The sequence below is a fragment of the Macrosteles quadrilineatus genome, unplaced genomic scaffold (genome assembly GCF_028750875.1).
Source record: "Macrosteles quadrilineatus isolate MER2022 unplaced genomic scaffold, UCM_ALF_1.0 Scaffold_3__2_contigs__length_128488019, whole genome shotgun sequence".
NCBI lineage: Eukaryota > Metazoa > Arthropoda > Insecta > Hemiptera > Cicadellidae > Macrosteles > Macrosteles quadrilineatus.
The window spans coordinates 77,201,252-77,222,336 of NW_026542596.1; the positions used below are offsets into that span (position 1 = coordinate 77,201,252).

Here is a 21,085-nt window from a genome sequence, read left to right on the forward strand (position 1 = left end):
TTGTTTAGAGGTCAATACAAGTAAAATTTAAATTTTGGCAGTTGCAATTCAAACAAACCTTTACAGGCTTTATGTTTCAAGGTAAAAGGTGTTTAAAAAACAATACTTTTCAGTAACTATTTATTAGAAAGAAAACATGAATACACAATTTACATACGCAACAACTCACATTATGATTACATCATTAATAACATTGTCTAGTATTTTCATTTTTCTACTGGCAGAGAGGAGACTTTGAGATCCACAAATTATCATCTGTTTGACTTTAGCTGGCCTTGAAGAACTCTATGGCGTGAGGAACTGAAACAAATCAGAGTAAATTATTACAATTTTGTACATCAAAATACTATAGTTTTGTCTACTACTATACTGCGTACAATAGTCGCTGACTACGACCCTAGAAACCTAGAATTAAAACTACATAGTTGTAGCGCTGGCAATGTGTGTGACAAGTGTGAAAGTATCGAATGTGTCAGTGAATTTAAATATTTAGGTGTGATATTTGATCGACGTTTGAAATGGTCTGGCCATATTAATCAAATCAGGGTCAAACTACGTAAATTTATCTTTGTTTTTGCAAACCTATCAAATATTTTACCAATTAGGGCCTAATTTGTTAAAGAATGTCTACTATGGTTATGTACAATCTTTTTTGCAATATGGAAATCTGGCCTGGGGTGGAGGATACAAAAGTATACTTGCACCAATAGAAATTATTCAAAAAAGAATAATCAAGATTGCACTCCACAAACCTAGTCGATATCCCTCTGAAACAGATTTTGATGAGTTCAAAGTACTTAATATTTCCCAGCTATATACTAGATCTTTCATAATATATATTTTTAAGAATAAACAGTATATTTTTTGCCAACCAACTCACAACTATCCAACTAGATTTTCAGTTAATATTGGTACCCAATTTCCAAAAGTGAATAAATCGATAAATAAAACTTCTCCACAATACATTGCAAAAATAATGTTCTCAAAGTTACCTAATAGTTTTAAATATCCCGACCTTGCAGATTGCAAACATATAAAAATCAAGTAGACAAATGGTTAGTGGAAACAGGCCGTGGCCAGATTGATCGTTATCTTGTGTCATTGTATTCGTAAGGTGCGTGTGCATGTGCGTGTGTCGTCGATGATGTGCCTGTCTGTGTGAGTGGGAGAGTGAGTGAGTGAGTGAGTGAGTGAGTGAGTGAGTGAGTGAGTGAGTGAGTGAGTGAGAGAGTTGCATGAGAGAGAGAGAGAGAGAGAGAGTCGGCTCGCCGCTGGCCCACAGGGACAGAGCAGTGACAGCCCTTTAGGGCTACCAGCCGCCTGTACAGGGCCTGTAGTAGTGAGTCGTTGCATGTGTTTTGTGTGTGTGTGAGTGTGTGTTGTTTGTGTGTGAGTGTGGGTAGAAGATGTATGAATGGTTTCCAAGTCCCAGTGCTTTTCACAGTATTATTAAATACCCTTAAATACCCTTTTTACTATTTTTTTATCATTTATTTATTATTATTACTTTCTTCTTTTTTTTAATAGATTTGTCTCTATCTTTACACTTTTCAGATATTTCCATAATACTTTCGTTATCTGCTGTGGCTTCCTGGTAAAATTGTTTTTTTTCCTTTTTGGCAAATGTGTAATTAGTATTTAGAGTAACAATTATTATTAAAACGATGTTAGATTGTATAATATGGATGGTCTGATAATAACTTGTTCCCCACGCACAGGCTTCGCCTATGTGGGGAAATTCCATTATTATTAAGAATACTGTTTTGTAGTTTTTGTTTATCATGGAATAAATTATGTTTGATTTGATTTGATTTGACTAAGACCATAAAGCAGCGTCCTAGCTGAGCGGTGAACATTTTTTTGGCAGTGCGTGTACCATCGCTTGCAACACTGACCAAAAATGTTTCCACAGTAAAACTTGTGGCGGTCGGCGCAACAGTGCGGTGCAGCAGGGACTATGAAGCCCTGTCTCAGTTACACTTCAGCAGTGAGTTGAATAATTAGTGTGTGGCCATGCCAGGGGAAAAGTGTAATCATATTCTGCTTGATAGTTCGTCACTGACATATAAACTGAAGAGGAAAATGGAGAATTCTCGGGAGACTAGAGCACCTACTAATAACATTTTTACGGAAAGGGATTAATTAGGTGAATTCCATCATAACTACTGAAAACTAAAGATCTACCTATACTGAATTGAATAAAAATAAAAATTATTCAAAGAGTTAATTGAAACCTACAATCATATAGATAGTCAGTAACTTGATATGATATTTCTCGTTTAAGACTAGGCCTACAACATTTCATACTGAGGACAAACCAGTCCTGTCAAGGTCCATGAACACAGTCGCCGCACTTACGACCAAAGACAAACCGGTTTGTGTTTTGTCGCAGGTAGTTGAGTTGACGCACTGCAGACCATCACATCGCATGGGCTGCTTTGAAACTCTCATTCCTTTCTGTGTATTTGAAATTTTAGCTGCAGGTTGATTCACATGCACTCAACGCTGACCAAATTTGTACCGCTCAGGAGAGGGCTTAGAGAAGTTCCGAAAAAATAGTTACAAATTTTCTTTGTTTATTGTGTAGACCTATTTCTATTTTTTTTTACTAACATTTATTAACCCATAAGCCTATTAAACTGGATCCAAATTTTTTCTGTAGGTTGTTGACAGTAATTTTGGATATGAATTAGCTGATTTAAGTGACAAGCTTTCAAATTATTCTAGGCTACATCTTACTACAAGCTATGACGAATCACATTGATACTGCAACAATCTTCAAATGAAAATAATTTTAACAAAATAAAAGAGCTAGAATACTATTTCTAGAAATATCTACATCAAGAACAAAAAAATGTGAAACACAATAATTAACTTACAGTTGAACAATTCTTATAATTTTGTGTGTTTAAATCAGTCAGTCATTGGCATTTTATACATTTTTTTCATTTTTTCTATGTGGGCAGTCCAAACCCTACTCTTGTTACTATCTAACGTTTTTTGTAATATAGCATCTTTAACTGATATCTCAAAGACAAATGGCATCAAACATTAAATTATGCACTGTGGCACGTTTTCACTTTTAGACACAATGGGATTATGTACCTACTATGGGATTATGCACTATGGCACGTTCATTAACAGACGTTGAGGCATTAGTCAATGATTCAGGATTGGAATGAGGACGATGATCATGTCGGCAGTGGCCTTGCTTCTATTACTGATATTTTACGTGAATAAATTCTATTTTGCTCTATAATTTATGTTGATGTGATTAATAGTTTATGTATCGTAGTTGATTTATTGTATTACAGCACCAAAGTCCATTTTCTTTAAAAAATCTAGTTATTGCATATTGTAACTCTGATTTTGCTCTCATGGCGTCGTGTGTGGCTTTGTCTGTTATTATCGAATGTAAACAACTGACAGCTGTTTCCACTCCACAATCCTTCCTCCCCTTAGTCGCCACTAGAACTTGGACTCGTCCATACCACAAATATGTGAATATTACAACAAAACTGAAGCTTAATATTAATTATTTAACTGTACGGTAATTTAGGAATCTCTCCGACAAAAACTGATTGCATTTTTGGATTCAGCGTGAAAAATACTGTAAGTAGACATCAAAAAAGTACATAATATCGCGTTGTAGACATACCAAATAATTACCCAACCCGTTATTAATAAGAGTGAGTATTTCAATTAGTTACATAAGCTTGGAGTCTTTTTAACGGGTCGCCGGATTTCTACCCCCGGATATTTACCCCCATGAAAAAACCCCTACGTCATTTTGACGTCACGAGGGGCGGGGCCTATACACGGTCGAGAAACAGCCCGCGACTGGAAATCTACCCCCGGACATCTACCCCCGCACATCTACCCCCAGACATCTACCCCCGGACATCTACCCCCGGAAATCTACCCCCGGAAATCCACCCCCGGACATCTACCCCCCGTGGTCAGCTCTGTCACGTATCGGCCAATATTCATTGTAATTGATTTCATTGACTGTTTTATGTAAATCAACGGCTCTTCGGTTAGTAATTGCCCTCTAATATCTAGTATTACGCATGTGATATGTTATTGTCTTGTTTAACATTATCTATCTTCCTAATGAAATAAGCTGTAACAGTCCTTTTTCACCCGAGCTACTTCACAGATTTTTATGATCGAGGTGTAATTTTAAATCTTAAGATCTAGCGCAACGCAAAATGGGAATTGAAACGATATTTTGATAAAGGGCTTCAAAAGTTTGACCCTTAAAGCAATCCTTTAAAAGTTCCCTTCCCAGATTTGTTTACGTTATCGTCATATGGATTATTTTTTACTACTTTTAACGAAACAGCTGTTAATATTAAAATTGTATTTTAAACAACACATAGAGAGTTACTGAGTTTGTCAAAAAGAAGTATTTACAATGTAGTTTTCTGACTAAAAAAAATTATTTTATTCTGCATTATCTCATGTTCTGCAATACAGTATAGCGTTCCATTACGAAATCATTGGAAAATATTTCATACAGTAACTATTAAATTATTACTTATTGAATTATCTTATCTATTGTACGGCTTGGTGTCTGCATTTTTGGCCACTTTTGCCAATATTTTGTCATATCTAAGACAGATCATCATAGGTTCATAAGATTATTTTCATACATGTTTTCAATTATTGGAAAAGATTTCGATTGTGTAATACAATACAAAATAATACAAGTGCAGAAGGGCACGTTGCCCATATGAGCCGTGTATATATTTTTAAATTAATAGTGGTTTACAGCAACTGGATTAAAATTTTAATAATTTTTATGAGGCAATATGTGCACGATTTAGATAGTCATTAATCTGCCAAATTGTAATTTATTGCAGACCTGTTAGAGATGTTACTTTGATGTATTCATTCAGCTTAGTGAAAACACAATAGAGCCTTTGAATGTTATTAAACTAACTACATACTACAAAAAAAGGTTCAGGACAGGGCTATTTTAATGCGCTTGGATTGAGACATTTATTAATCCGGCTTATATTTTTCTTAGCCAACGAATTATTTATCTACAGAAGAAGTTCATTGTGCTCTTATCCTGTCTACTAAGACACATACATCCAACACTTCCAAACACAATAACACCTATGACGGACGGTTTAAGAAATATGTTATTCATTAATGATCAACCATATTTTGTAACTAACGCAATAGTCATTATTGTTTCTACACTTATTTATTACTCATTAAACAATGCTAAATGCTCACGTTTTTTATAATTTCACTCTGTCACAGTTAAAAGAATTATCGTAAGCCTTTAAAGCAACCGTCGATATTGACGGGTTTCACCTAGTAATTAATTAATTTATTGATGAACCGGTGGCAGGCTTTTTATCAACATTTAATTGCACTGTATTTTTACCTCTAGTAATCAGAAAATAACCTCCTTCAATTATCTGTTTTAAATTTCACGATCTGCGTTCGTGCATGCGCCGTTAGCTGTTACTGTGTGTGAAAGTTGGCCAAACATTTAAATCACTGTCTAGAAAAAATTAAATGCTTAAGGGTCAAACTTCTGAAGCCCTCTACCAAAATATCGTTTTAATTAACATTTTGCTTTGCGCTAGATCTTAAGATTTAAAATTAACTTACACCTAAATCATAAAAATCGGTGAAGTAGTTCAGGTGAAAAAGGGCTGTTACAGCTTATTTCATTAGGAAGATAGATAATGTTAAACAAGACAATGACATATCACATGCGTAATACTAGATAATAGATGATAATTACTAACCGAAGAGCCGTTGATTTACATAAAACAGTCAATGAAATCAATTTCAACAATGAATATTGGCCGATACGTGACAAAGCTGACCATGGGGGTAGATGTCCGGGGGTAGATTTCCGGGGGTAGATTTCCGGGGGTAGATGTCCGGGGGTAGATGTCTGGGGGTAGATGTCCGGGGGTAGATGTCCGGGGGTAGATTTCCAGTCGCGGGCTGTTTCTCGACCGTGTATAGGCCCCGCCCCTCGTGACGTCAAAATGACGTAGGCGTTTTTTTATGGGGGTAAATATCCGGGGGTAGAAATCCGCTACCCCTTTTTAACTTAACAAAATCAAAAATTATTACTGTTACTACTTCAGTTTTAAATAACGTCTGTATAATAATGGTACTTGACAATTGCTTGGCTGCACTTTACTTTAGGTCCTACACTCATTTGAATGAAAATATCGATTGATATATCGATTATTCATTAAGTTGTAACGTTAGGCTATCCAATGAAACAATCAAATAATCAATATTTTTATTCGAATGAGTGTAGGACCCAAAGTAACTTAAAGTGCAGCCAAATAATATTATTTTGGGTACAGGCACAACTTACCCAATTTTATTACAGCGATGACTCCAATAAACGCAGCAATATTCAGTTGAACTGCGTGCCTTGCTAAATCCTTTTCTTCAGAAGGATTGCTTCTTTCAATAGGTCTCATACTGACTGTTGTGTGTGTAGTATTATTAATAACCTACTGATTAACTTTACAAATGTGCAATAAGGCAATTATTGTATGTCAGGAATTCACTTTGCTTGCAGACAACCCAGACGGGAGACGGCATTCACTTTTCACTGCATCTCACTTCACTTCACTTTGTTTTTCTTTTGCTATTGCTATCCGTTGCTCACTGCTTCGCTTGCTAAAACCTAACCTCAAAACAAATAACATAAACAAAATGTTTAAGTTTCGATCATTTTTGTTTGCTTTTTAACTAGCCTTGATTACTTGCCATGTAACTTTCCCTAAAACTTCAAAACTTGACCTTTATCGCAGATTAAATGCAAAAACACTACGCTACGATACTAATGATAAAAATTATCAATTTATTTATCATTAGCTTAGGTGTACATGTAATTTAAAAAAATAAATGTCCCAGCAGAAGGTGTCATAAGAGCTGGAGCACGGCCATCTTTAACTCCAGGCCGCGGCCTGAGGGGGCCCGTTTCATAATAAATTACTAGCTATTATCCTATTATTATTAGCAGTATTATGAAACGGGCCCCTAAGAGAATTGGCAACGTCACAAGTAGGGTTGTTTAGTGTCAGACGTCACATAGGAAGTTAACATGGTAGACAGGTGACATCAGATCATTAATTCGCATAGACAATAATAAATTATATTAAATTTAATTGATTTAAATTTATGAACATAAATTTATTAAAATATTGAAAATAAAACACACAGAATTGAAAATATATATCCAAACATTTAAAGCGGAGTAAATATTTAAGCATAGTAGACTACCCAAGCTTTCGTAAATACACAAATACCATTAGCTGCTTCCAAATAAAACAGCTGTTACAACCCTACTTGCAACGTTGCCACTTCGAAGGCCGCGGCCTGGAGTTAATAAAGGCGGCCGTGGCTGGAGCATCGGGTTTTTTAAACAGCTGTTCCATTGTTGTCGCACGTGGTAGGAAGATTGAGGTTATGCCATTACCTTCATTGAGGCTTGCCATTTTTGTTTAAATGTCTCAGTGGACCGTAGACCATCGCGTTTTCGCCCCGATACTTTTGTCCAAAAATGGTGAATCCATCGTCAAAACCCAGCAGGAATTTCGTCGACATTTTAATATTGAACGCCATGTAACGTTACTAAGCCGAAATATGCAATTAAGATGTGTTTCAGGGTTCCAAACAACTGGGAATAAAACAAGAAAGAAGCCACCAGGCTTTGTTAGAACTTCGAGAACACCCGAAAACATCGCCAGAGTGAGGGCAGCAATGATACGGACTAAGGAGTTCAAGCAGGTCTGCGCCAAATATGCTCAAGAGCTGAACATGAACCGCGAATATGCAAGGAGAATTCTTCGGAAAGATCTTGAGTTTCATCCTTATAAAATACAGGTAGTGCAGGAATGCAAAGATTAATTAACGAGCCGAACATGATATTGTTAATGGAGTGAAGCCCACTTCCACCTTAATAGCTCGGTAAACAAACAAAACTTCCGTTACTGGTCCAGTCAGAATCCCCGTAACATTCATGCAAAACCTCTACACTCTCCCAAAAGGTTACAGTTTGGTGTGAGGAATCTCATCCCTGTGTTATTGGGCCGTATTTTTTTCTAGGAAAATGGTGTAACAGTGACAGTGAACTCTCAATGCTATGTTCACATGTCGAACACTTTTCTCCGTCAAGAACTTTGCAGAAGTCAAATAAACAGAAGAAGGGTTTATTTTCAACAGCAAGGTACAGCACACACTGCAGACCAATCAAGGAGCCAAGTCTTGAGGCAATAGGCAAATGTTTCCTAACAAAGTGATTTCTCGCTTTGGTGACATCCCGTGGCCACCAAGGTCACCTGACTCCAGCTGTCAACTGTGATAACTTCCTTTGGGGGTTTCTTAAGAAGCGTGTTTATGCCATTATGCTCACAAACCACGCACTCTAGAGGATTTGAAGTTGGCAATCACAGAAGAGATCAATGGCATTGAATAAGATTTCCTGACCCGAGTTTTTAGATGATTTTCAGACTAGAATGGACATTTGTAGAGAAGTACATGGCCGCCATATGCGTGACGTCATTTAAAAAAAATTACTGTTTGGTAACAAATGACAAATTTTTACCTCACTAATGTACAGTATTAAAACCATTCTATTCATTTTAACTACCGTACTGTGTACGACTTATTTAAAAAAAAAAACGCCCGGCTCCTTTTTGTGTCACCCTGTATTACGTTTTGTCATACAGTATTTATATATTGGTTTGACCGTTGATATGAATAAATAAATAAATATACTTAATATACAACTGGCAATATACTTAATATACAACTGGCCCTTGGGCTTGGGCTAGTTAGTCTTTATGATAATACCATGTTTTTTCTATGATAATACAAAGCTCAGAGCTGCAGCATGAGAGAGGATGTCCAGTATCTTCCCTTCCCAGACCTTCAGTGGCGATTTTATAAGATCAATACTATTATTATCTAATACAATAGTCAAAGATCTACTGTATTAGTATTCTATCATAATAACATACTCCCCCTATTTATGTATTTTTCCACTGTATTGATTAACAAACTTACAGTATCTAGACTAACGGTGTAAGTTTGATCGCTGAGCTATAATTATAACTATAGTTTTAATTATTATAGCTCAGTGTCTATCATCACGGCCACCTGTAACTCCAGGCCGCGGCCTTCGAAGTGGCAACGTCGCACGTGGTGTTGTAACAGCTGTTTTGTTTGGAAGCAGCTAATGGTGTTTTTGTATTTACGAAAGATTGGTTACTGGACTTTGACAATATGACTCCACTCAAAATGTACAGAAATGTATAGATGTTTAAGTCTTATTGTTTCGGTTTTGAATTCTGTATGTTTTATTTTCAATATATTAATAAATTTATGTTCATCAATTTAAACTAAAATCAATAAAGTGCGAATTAATAAGCTGATGTCTTCTGTCTACCATGTTATCTTATGGGACGCCTGTCACTAAACAACACCACTTGCGACGTTGCCATTTGCCGACTCTACCAGGCCGCGGCCTGTATTTAAATGCGGCCGTGCTATGATAGTATGTATAATATACTATTATAATAAAACATAATAAAATAAATTATAATAACATAATAAAACATAATATGTTTTATCATTACAAATACTCACATATATGACAAATCGAAAAACTTTGTTTAGAGTAAAGTAGTGGTGGTGGTAAAAGTGGAGTTTTGGGGTTGCGATTGCGTCGTCGTCGTCGTCGGTCGTTGTCGTTGTCGGTTCGGAACTGAAATAAAGGTAGAGGTAGAAGAAAGACAATATTTATTTGTCATATTTAGTTGACATGTTTTAAGTTTCTTGGTAAACTATATTTTAAGTAGTGTATAAATACGCTTAAGTTAAATTTTGTCTAATTCAATTTCGAGAGTTATTAAATATTCCAAACTTCTTGTGAGGTAGCATAGTAAATTTATGAAGGCTAGTGGTTTGCTTGTTTTCCTTCATGTTCTTTAGTTTTATTGTAACCTCCTCGACTACCCTTTTATCTTACCTCTAGATAAGCATGTTTTGTTATTGTATAATTTACTTTATATTCCGCCAGTTCTCTGTAATAGTTGCTCACATGATTGAGATTGATAATCTTACCCAAAAAATGCATGCAATAAAGGGTGTTGTTCAGCACTTCATCTCTTGGAAATTCTTCACTATTGAAACTGTAACTAGTAGGCCTACTTAATCTTGCATCCCTACATATTTTTTATTATGGGACATTCCCCCCCCCTTGTAAGTAGAAAAGGGGGTTTGTAGGGGATGGCAATGGTTCCATCGAATTCCTCAATTCTGACAAACTCCCTAGTGCCATAAGTTATATACATATTGTCAAAAGGGGGGTTTTGACCCCTAACGGGAAAAGGGGGCAAAATAAGTGTTAAAAGGGTGTATTTGTTTAAGAAAAATATAATTATGACAATCTATCTAAATGAAAAAATATATTTTTTTTATTAGGGGGCATTTCTCCCCCTTGTAAGTAGAAACCCAAGGGGGTTGCAGGGGGCGGCGATGGTTCCATCAAATTTCTCGCCCCAAAAATCCAAATAAGGGGTATACTTGGGTTTGTACTGCCTTACCAACAAAATAGGAGAAACACCCGGAAAAGGGAAAAATCCCAATCACCAGAGCCATAAGGTACACCCACCGAAATATGTTAATTCTTTAATACTTTTCATTGAAATGGCGATCAATAAAATTAATAGTTAGCCCATCTATAATAATTTAGGTTGCACAGCTTGTAACACTTCGTTAAAAAATTTTGTTTCTTTATTAAAGGGTTATTTTCATGATTTGTGCTTTACTATTTGGTTATATGACTAGAAGACCAGTTATTGTTTATGATTATGCAGTTTTATTTGGTTAAATTATGTTTTAAATGACTGAAATATCAAGAAATAAATTGTAAACAAAACATAACCTTTACAGTTGGACGTACAGAACTAACAATAAAATTGGCTTCAGCTGTTTAATAAGGATGACAAATCTACTAAGGGAGTATGTTTTATCTATGGTTGCATACAAAGTTTAATAAAAAGAGGTTTAAGTTACAATGAGCGTTAAATTCTGAGCGTGTCATTATTCTAACACGTACCCTTTTTCAGCAAAAGCACTAGGCTATAAACTTACCTACTTTATCGATTCTTGATCTATTATCCCATAGACCAAAACTGATGACCCTGTGAAACAAATGAATACAATATCAATAAGAAGCAATGCCTTTGTAAAAAATTCAGTCTGGGAATATTTGAGTTTCGGGTAGTTCCCGTGGCAGCCGTTAGGTAGACTATCGCGAGCGAGCGGCCAATTTAGCTGACTGAGTGAGAGAGAGAGTGAGAGAAAGAATTGGCTTAGAGAGAGAGAGGAGAGAGAGATAGAGTAGCGTGGCCACCGCGCGAGCGATTCTAGCATCAGCCATGCTAAGCTCATTTCGGCAGTGAAATTCCAGTCTGACTATTAAGCATTAGTTTATTAGCACTTCGCTTCTTAAAAGGTTTGTATTCATTAATGAAACAAAGGATAATAGGCATTGGTGAAAATAAGCTAAAAGAACTTCCTTAAAAGTTCTAAAAAAATATATAAATATAAAGACATTACAAAATGCTATTAACTGGAGGCCATGAATGCATAAAATAGCTTGATTTTAAACTGCTATGGTATTGTTTGATAATTTTGATTAATAGATAAAAAATTGAGAAGATATGCACTCATATTCAGAAACATTTGGTGCAGATTAATTATTTAACTAGTGTACACGTTGCTCGAATTCGAGCAATTGCAAAGTATTACAGGAGTTATTTCAAAACGAATAACAGTTATTTTTACAATGAGTTTAAAAGAGGCAACTCAAAAATTACCGGTGTGTAACTCAGACCATGTGTATCTTCGTTATTGATAAACCTAAAGCATTCTGGCCGGTTTTCTTATTCTCAAAATGCCTCGCTGTACAGGCAACACAGGTCATTGATTGAGGGCCAATTGAGAACGAAAAATCGTTTTGGAGTTTTAGGGCGCATTTGTAACCTAATAGTTGAGATTGTCCAGGGTCAGGTGCAGACTATGATCAGTTAAGCCTATGACTTTACAACAACACAAAACAGAGCAAACAGAGGCAGTTCCAACTACTGGTAGGGGTTGGATATATTATATTTGTTTCTTTATTCTATTACGTGCCACTGTTCTGTAGCTGCGGTCGTTATCACGATTATGCCTCCTAACTATGTTTCGTTGTCTTCGCGTCGGAGGCATTTAAAAGAAAAAAAACAACAAATAAACAAATTATAGCTACACAAAATAACGATAAATGCACAATTTTAAGTTACAACCATGCTAACACGATCCGTCATAGCGACACAAAACAACGATAAATACACAAATTTAAGATACAACCACGATCCGTCTTGGGGGTTATGTTTACACAAACTCAAATAGCAAATAAATGTACTCAATGCGTTTCATTGAATTGAAAAATAAATAGAAGCAATTAAATTATACAGCTGATCAAACTGTACAGCTGTAAACAATTATGTCCTCCGTAAGGATAACATGGGAACTTTCAAAGCCACTGGGGCAGAGCCCAAGGGACATTTTCAAAAATGTAAGGCCAGTTTGCAAATTTACGCGACACGCTCTTTCCAATGAGACGTCAATGGATAAAATCGGTTAAGAAATGGCGGAGGAGTTCAACCGACAAAGTTTCATGTAGCGTATTAATTATATAGATTAAAATTGTGTTAAACAGGTATTTCTAAAACTTAATTAAGTTGGCTTTGACTACTTACCTAACATTGTTTTCAGTCAATGAGTAAAACTTGCAAGTCAAGCTGTAGAGATAGTGGGACTGGCTGAGAGAGTTAAGTTATTGTTGGAGTGCCTTCAAGAAAGGTGTAGTGCCTTCTACAACTAACTAGTCAATCCTGCTTTGAAAATGGTGATACAACAATTTGAAGACGAGGTAAGATAGCTTAAAATTAGGCCCAATAGATAGCCTAAGTTTGTTTGTAAAGCCTAGATCTATTACCAACATCCTACTATTTTCTTCATATTTGTATAAAAGCTTACTTGAACTGTTAATGCTTGACATAAAGTGTATCTGTATCACCCACATTATTACCCTTAATAGGTGGGCTAGGTACATTTTCCTTAGTTCATTTCCATCATCAGATCTAAATTTTGAGTCTAGACAATTGATAAGCATTCTACCTAAGTCTATAGGCCTACAATATGCTTTCATGTTTTTAATTTTTCTTCAGACAATAAAAATATTTTGTTTACTTCTCACTTTACAGCTTATTCCCACTAAGATTGGTAAACTTACTACTAATTACATTCCACCAAGTTTATTAATAACTTCGGTACTTTCGTATTATACGGAGGCCACTTATTTTACAGCGTGTTGCGGTCGTTTGTAGGACTTTACTAGTTTCGTTATGAATCAAACGATACCAGATGAAGAGATGAGTCATACAAATTTATGATAACTGATAACCCAACCTAACATAAACACTGCAGCGCGCTGGATAACGGTGGCATCCGTATAATACGAAAGTACCATAACTTCATAGTAGTTAACACTATTGTTAAATTGCAGTTGAGATTATTGAGAGGGTCGTTTTCAGAGTGCATTAGTGCAAGCAGTCCTCATAGGAGACGTGGATGAAGTTCTGTCGTTGCTACAACAGAAGGAAGACCCCAACCAACAAGACCAGGAGAGGCGGAGTCCACTTCACGCTGCCTCTTTCAAAGGGGACTGTCACATTGCCGAGGCCCTGATAATGAATGGAGCTCGGGTGAATGTTAAGGACAACAAATGGCTGACCCCACTCCACAGAGCGTGTTGTGTCAATAGTGAGGTAAGTGGCAGTCAAAATGCAGTACAGTAGACTCTCGCTCATCCGGACTAATGTGGCGGAAGTCCGGCCTGGATTACGAAAAGTCCGGACTATCGAGAGTCGAGCAAATACACAGTACTGTATATAGCCGTTTTTTCAATTTTGTTCCAGGTCCACAATAATTGTAGCCCGGGCATATGCACTTCCACCGGTAATAATTCTTTCTGCCGAATTTTGTTCCAGGTCCACAGTAATGATAGCCCAGGCATATGCACTTCCACCGGTAATAATTTTTACCGCCGTGTTATCCGAGATTTTCATTATTCGAGGTAGTCTCGGTCCCGTTTTGCTTGGATAATTGGACTTCTACTGTACTGAGCCACTAAAAAAAATCACGATTGCCGATCCGGACTTCCGGGAGTCCGGAGAAGGCCGATCCGGATGAGCGAGAGTCTACTGTATAGTCTAATCTCTATAAGACGAATTTCAGGGGGTTGGAGAAAAATTCATATTATCAAGGTATTTTTAATAAAGAGGTTCGTTTTATCGAGGTTTAATGCTGCCGTTATTTGTCTTAAAGATGTTTCTCCTCTCTCTGGGAACCTCTATACAATGACTGAGGAAGGAAGAGGTATGGGTGGGGGTTTCATGTTGAGACAAGCTTCTGTTTGTTTTGAAAACTACGTACTATGGAAGTTAAAATCATGAGAAATTTTGTATTATAGAGGTCGCATTCGTCTTGTAGAGGTGTTGTGCTAAGAATATTCGTTGTAGGCTATAGATGTTAATCAGTCCTAGCCAATGTCACAAACAAATTTGTCATATGGATGTTTTTAACCTAGGTAATTACTACATTGTAGAGAGGTGTTTTTAGCATTGATCTTTATGAAAGATTCAAGGGGATAAAAAAAGAATTGTCTTATCGAGGAATTTGTTTTACCGAGGTTAGTACTAACGAAGTTCGACTGTACTAGTGTGTTTTGACAACTTTTGATCACACATGACCAAAACAGTTCATTTATATCTTTACTTGTCATATTTAGGCTATATCAAATTTTGCTCTTCTGTTGACGATTGTTGTTGATTTGGGTTACCTAGTATTTACTATTTTTGCCAATTTATAAACATGGTTATCTCCTGAAGAACAAGATTCTATAGTCAATTATGACCATTGAAATCTACGACTGATTTATATCTTACCTTGTTAATATCTTTTTATAATTCTTGTTAGAAGTGGGCTATTATCTTTTAATTGAGATAGATCTTCAAAATGTAAACACAGCACTGGTTATCATATCAATCTGGACGTTAGTAATTTTCTCCCTTGTTAGCTGATAGTTAAAAGCTATTGACTCTACTTTAATCTGGGCTACCTGCAATAAATCCGCAGGATATTACCACATAACTAGACTGTCCCTCATTTATAATGATACGATTGTAATGTGAAACTACTACTAGTTATGTAATTATGACTTTTTTGCTTCAAGGATACGGTAGATCTACTTCTCAAGAACAAGGCAGAAGTGAACGCAAGAGACAAAAATTGGCAGACACCGCTGCACGTCGCTGCAGCTAACAATGCCGTGGAGTGTGTAGAGGTTATGTTGCCTCACCTGCTAAACATCAGCATTACAGACCGAGGAGGTCGCACATCGCTACACCATGCAGCCTACAATGGCCACCATGAGGTAATGGCATGGTTAAAAGTTTGAGTTTAAAAAGTCTTGTAGGTTTATAGTTTAAGTTAACAAATTATTCCATAGGCCTTACATCTGACTTCAAGTTGAAAGATTGGGGTTTTCTTGCAGGATTTCAACCTGCATTATGGCACACACCAGTGACTTATTTCCAACAGAAAACTCTAATAACAATAATGATACATTACATTGGTAACAGTTTTATGGCAGAAGATGAAATGGCTTGAAACAACTAAAGTAGAGCTTCACTTGTGTTTCTGTTTCCTATCATTGTTGAACTTCTTTAAAGAAGTGTTGAATAAAGTGTTGTTTAAGCAGTGCAAAGAGTTTTAAATACTTTTCAGGCCCTTAAGTCCAAACTCTCTTTACAGCTTCAAAAGATTTTTTTAATGGCTTGAAACAACTAAAGTAGAGCTTCACTTGTGTTTCTGTTTCCTATCATTGTTGAACTTCTTTAAAGAAGTGTTGAATAAAGTGTTGTTTAAGCAGTGCAAAGAGTTTTAAATACTTTTCAGGCCCTTAAGTCCAAACTCTCTTGACAGCTTCAAAAGATTTTTTTAAACGTTGACGAAAGACCTTAGGCTGTTGCCTGAATAGCATGATTTTACAATACTACTTTCAGTAGGTTATAGTATTTTTCAGGCTATGGTTAGTAGCCTACATAAAAAACTTTTTTACTTTTAGATGGCAGAACTACTTATTCAACACGGTTGCATTGTAAATGCTCGCGATAAACAAATGCGGAGACCTTTACACTACGCCTCATATCAGGGCCATGAAGATCTCGTGAGGCTTCTGCTGAACCACGGTGCTGATGCTAATGTCAAGGATAAGGCGGTAAGTTCCATGAAATTTAAACATTACAATTTTATTTCTACTCTATTCTCATAAACTTAACGTCAAGCAACCTCTTGATGTGCCTAAATCAAGGAATAAAAGGAGGACTGTAGATTACATTACTGTAATTACTTTTAATTAACTGCTCAAATGTGTAAGGCTGTGGAAGATCATCATCCAGGTTGATCCAGGGTACAAACCTATGCTATGGTGCAGCTTAACATTTAAAAAATAATGTGTCTCTGTAAGGGAAAACAGACTGGAATGTATTTTCACAATAATTTGTACCTGGAGGATCTTAGAACTTTATCTGTGTCTCTTAGTCATTACTACTCTCTGTCCCTCATCCTTATGATCCAGCTAAACCTAGATTAACTATCACTAACCAGTCACCATACAGTCTTTCTCAAGAGTTTGAAGATACATCGCTTTACGCCATAGTAAAGTATCCATCATAATGGGATGCAAGTATACTGTTGACATAGCATAGCTATAACAAGGGAACCTAGATTTGTGCAGTAACTTCCATTCCAATACATGTGAAGTGTGTCTGTTGGCATTTTTATGTTTTCCATGCATTAATCTCTTTCTCATGGCAACGCTTTGTAAATAAGTGAGTGTTATGCGTTGTTGTTCTCAAAATTCCATTAGACAGTATCACACGACGGTTTTGTACTGCTCAGGCTAAAGAGTTTAAAGACTAAAATTTAGCTGTTCACGATAATGCAAAATTTCTCGGTTTGTACGTAGATTCAAATTTGAATTGGAACAAAAGCATTGAAAATTTAATTAGTAGACTGAATTTGGCCCTATCTGTTGCCCTAGCGTCTATCAAAGCATCGGAAAATTTGAACAAAATAGAACTTTGGTTAAAACAAAATGGTCTTCATCTCAACTGTTCAAAAACACACACTTCATTTTCACAATCCCCACAGTTAAATACAGAAAAGGTAACTATCAGCTTGGATTCTGGGGAACAAATCAAGGCTTCAGAAAACATAAAATTTCTGGGTTTTTATATGAATGAACATTTAAAATGGACAGAACATCAATTTCAGGTGACTAAATCGTTAGCCAAAGCTTTGTTTGGATTAAGGGTCATCTTCAAAACAACGGGACTAAATGCTGCTTTGACTGTTTACCATTCCTATTTTATGTCCAGGGCTTGCTATGGCATTATATCTTGGGGCAGCTCTCCGATCATAGATGGGTTTTTTATTCTTCAAAAAAAGGCCATAAGAGTTTTAACTGACACTGCACCTCGTACTTCTTGTCGTCCTCTGTTTGTACATTTGAAACTATTAACAATTCATGCTGTGTATATATATCAACTATGTATATTTGTAAAAAAACACTTGACCTCATTCTCATCACAAAATCACCAACATCCATATAACACTCGACATAGAAACACTCTTCAGTTCCCTATCCATAGAACAGTTATTTATGAGAAAGCATCTTTGTATATGGGTAGGAAGCTATTCAACCACCTCCCTAACCAAATCAAATCGACAGAAAAGATGGATATTTTTAAAAAAACTACTTAGGGAACATTTGGAACTACTTTGTCCTTATTCAGTTGATGAATTTTTTTGTAACTAACTCTTTTTGTTATATTTTAATCTTTCGACCTTATTTTTTAATATATTACTACGGTAACTACAATGAAATAAAATAAATAATATCATGTATTTTGTTTGAAAAACTAACGTGTCATATGTTTACTGGTGATGTATCACAATTATGTAAATTCTATGTGACAAATAAATATTTAATTTAATTTAATTTCATTTGGCTTGTTATCAAATGATATGTATAAGAAACACAATTGACTTAACAACTTGTTTGATGTTATATTATGCATAGGCCTACTTCTATTTAATTCTTTATATGGAATGGAATTCTGGGGTTTTGCATCAAACATTGATTAAATTTTTAAGATTCAGAAAAAATGTTTAAGAGTAATGCCATTTGCACCATGGAGAACATCATGTAAGCCAATTTTTAAAGAATTATGAGTAACTAGTGTCCCTGTTGCTCGAAATCGAGCAATTGCTGAGTATTACAGGCTTTATTTTAAAACGAATTTCAACCAAGTCAGCAAGATTGCAGCAAACTGTTAAATTAGCAAACTTATTGACTGTTTACAATTAACATACGCTCTTCTTCTCACTTTAGATTTCTGACAACAGCTGGAGTTTCATAACAATTTTTGTTTCCAATGTTATTCTTATGGAGAAATACGAAACTTTAAAGGGCTCCATGGCCTCACTCTCTCATTATTTCCCTAAACAGAAAGTTTCCTGCACAACTTCACGTTACGCTCCTTCCAATGACACCAAAAACATGACAATCGGTTCAGTAGTTTCGGAGGAGTAATTGTCACAAAAAATCTGCTTGCGTATTAAATAAGTAATAGATGACTGTTCCGAGTTTCACAATTTTTAAAACACTTTTGATGGTAGAAGGAAATTTTGAAAAATTATATAGTGAAAACGTTGAGCATAGGAATGATACTAGGTTTGATACTTAACTTTCAATTACCGCAGCATCCTTTTTCATTTGTGGAGTAAAAAACCGATGTACATGGGCAAAAACTATTTAAAACACTGTCTTGAGAATTAAAGAACAAAATACAGTCCAAGCATTTCAAAAGCAGCCTTGCTAATTTTCTTTTAAGAAAAACCTGTTACTTGAGATTATTATGTTTAGATGAGTTCTTAACTAATCAGGTTGTGTAAAAATTAATTTGTTTTATTTAAATTTTTTAACTGATAAATCTTATTATACCACTTTTATTTTATAGTTTTAGTTTATTTTTGTCTTTTATAACTCCTTAGTCTTTTAAGGTATTTGTATGTTGACAATGTCATCTGTTTTATAGCATTGCTATATTAATTAAACTTTATGTGACAATAAAGATTTATTAATTTACACACAAATAAAACCTCTGAAAGCGCTTTATTGTCACTTAAAAGATCAGGTATTTAGGTAGGAATGTTTTTTCAGAAAAACACACCGCTGCATGCAGCCGCAGCCAGCGGGAACGTATTGGTGGCTAACACACTGATCGAGGTCGGAGCAGATCCTGACTCCAGAAACAACTTTGGCAATTCTCCCCTCCACATTGCCTGTCTCAACGGCCATGTGAACCTGTGTCAAGAACTCATATACTGCAAGGCCACCATCAACTGTGTCAACTTGAAGGGACAAGTGAGTAGGGAATGTGCCTCTATCCTGCATTAATGTAATCATTTAACCCTTGCAGCCTCAAAGGTACATCAGTCATAAAGAGTAACATTTGACAAAGTTGAAAATTAGTTTCATGCAAAAAATGCTTTTATAGTTTTCATATTCTTTTTGCTACAATTAAAACGCATATTTTGCCACAATTAAATTTAGAACTTACCTCACCTTTGAATAATTGCAGGCTATATAAAGTGGGAAGAGATCTTGAATCAAAATGTTACTTACACTATTTATTGTTTGTTATTTGTTAGTTATCCGTTTTATACAATTTCCAATAAGAAATATTTTAATGTTATCAATATCAATATTTTTTTCTTTTTCATTCAACTATTCACACAAAATTTTCTGTCTTTTGTCAAATTAAAGCATCACAAGTTTCTCACATTTGTGTCGTCGCTGTTTATTTAGACACCACTGCATCTGGCAGCAGCTTCCACTCATGGGAAGGATTGTCTAGAAGCTTTGCTCAAAGAAGGTGCAGATTTCAATGCCCAGAGTGAGGATGGACGAACTCCGCTTCACATGACCGCAATACACGGTCGCTTTACTCGCTCAAAAACACTCATCGACTATGGTAATTCATCAGATCGTAATCTCAGTGGGTGAATTTACCTGTAAAATCCATATGGATTCTTTGGCATTAGCAGGAATTTTAGTCCACATGTTAAAATCCATAACCAACTTAAAAATTTATTAGTTTGAAAATTTTGCTTGGTAGGCCTAATGTTATTTGTTAATGTACTTATAGTAAAACTATCATCTGAACTCCAACTCGCAGAAAGAATTTCAAAGACCTTAAACTACAGTACATTAGAACCTTGATTGTCCGGGGTAATTAGGGGGAGGAAGACCACGGATAACATTGGGGTGTGTTGCTAGCCTAGTGGCTAGCGTCTCGGACTTTGGTGCGGGAGGGACGGGTTCGATCCCCGGCACATCCACAAAACTTTAATGGGTTTGGACCGCTTTCCCTTAAAAGTGTTTGACATCATTACAAAAATGCCACTGGCGTAGACACGAGAAAAAAAACAGAAAAATGAAAATCACAGTTAATCCAACATGGTATAAATATGAAAGGCCCATAATAACACCATTATTCCGTATAAATATTCATTAATGTCATAATTTGGATTTTTACATCAACAAAATACCATAAATTGCACAATCAAGTCATTGACCTTGGATCAGTTGTAAAAACTGATCATAATTGTCCCTCTGCAATTTGTACGAAAGCGTGAATTCTTCTGCAAAATCTTTGCAGGCATGTTCAATGATAATGGTAAACGCTCAGCTCAACTTTGCCTATTTTTTTGTAAAATTCCCCAAATCATCCAATCATCCTCTTTTTCACTATCCCAATAGATTACGGTCCCAATTGGTTGGGATAATTGGAGCTCTACTGAAGGTGCTAGGTTGAGCTATTCGGTACATTGGTATTATACAGAG

The 21,085-nt window shown here is 35.8% G+C and overlaps 1 protein-coding gene and 1 long non-coding RNA gene across 3 annotated transcripts in view; one reads left to right on the forward strand and one right to left on the reverse strand.

Annotated features, from left to right (window-relative positions):
* Window positions 1–103: 103 nt before the first annotated feature.
* LOC128990830 (uncharacterized) lies at window positions 104–6,665 on the reverse strand. Its single transcript, XR_008490567.1, has 2 exons — window positions 6,362–6,665; window positions 104–300 (listed from the first exon to the last, which is right to left on the reverse strand). It is a non-coding gene; the product is annotated as an uncharacterized LOC128990830 (long non-coding RNA).
* A 3,079-nt stretch (window positions 6,666–9,744) lies between these two features.
* LOC128988685 (serine/threonine-protein phosphatase 6 regulatory ankyrin repeat subunit A-like) overlaps window positions 9,745–21,085 on the forward strand; it is a 36,244-nt gene continuing 24,903 nt past the window's right edge. Inside the window, exons 1-7 of one of the 2 annotated variants that reach the window (XM_054410222.1) lie at window positions 9,745–9,774; window positions 12,823–12,979; window positions 13,644–13,877; window positions 15,344–15,544; window positions 16,238–16,390; window positions 19,400–19,603; window positions 20,048–20,213. In XM_054410222.1, the coding sequence (XP_054266197.1) occupies window positions 12,953–12,979; window positions 13,644–13,877; window positions 15,344–15,544; window positions 16,238–16,390; window positions 19,400–19,603; window positions 20,048–20,213 (985 nt within the window). In that variant the 5' untranslated portion in view covers window positions 9,745–9,774; window positions 12,823–12,952. The other variant, XM_054410221.1, reaches the window with a different exon arrangement.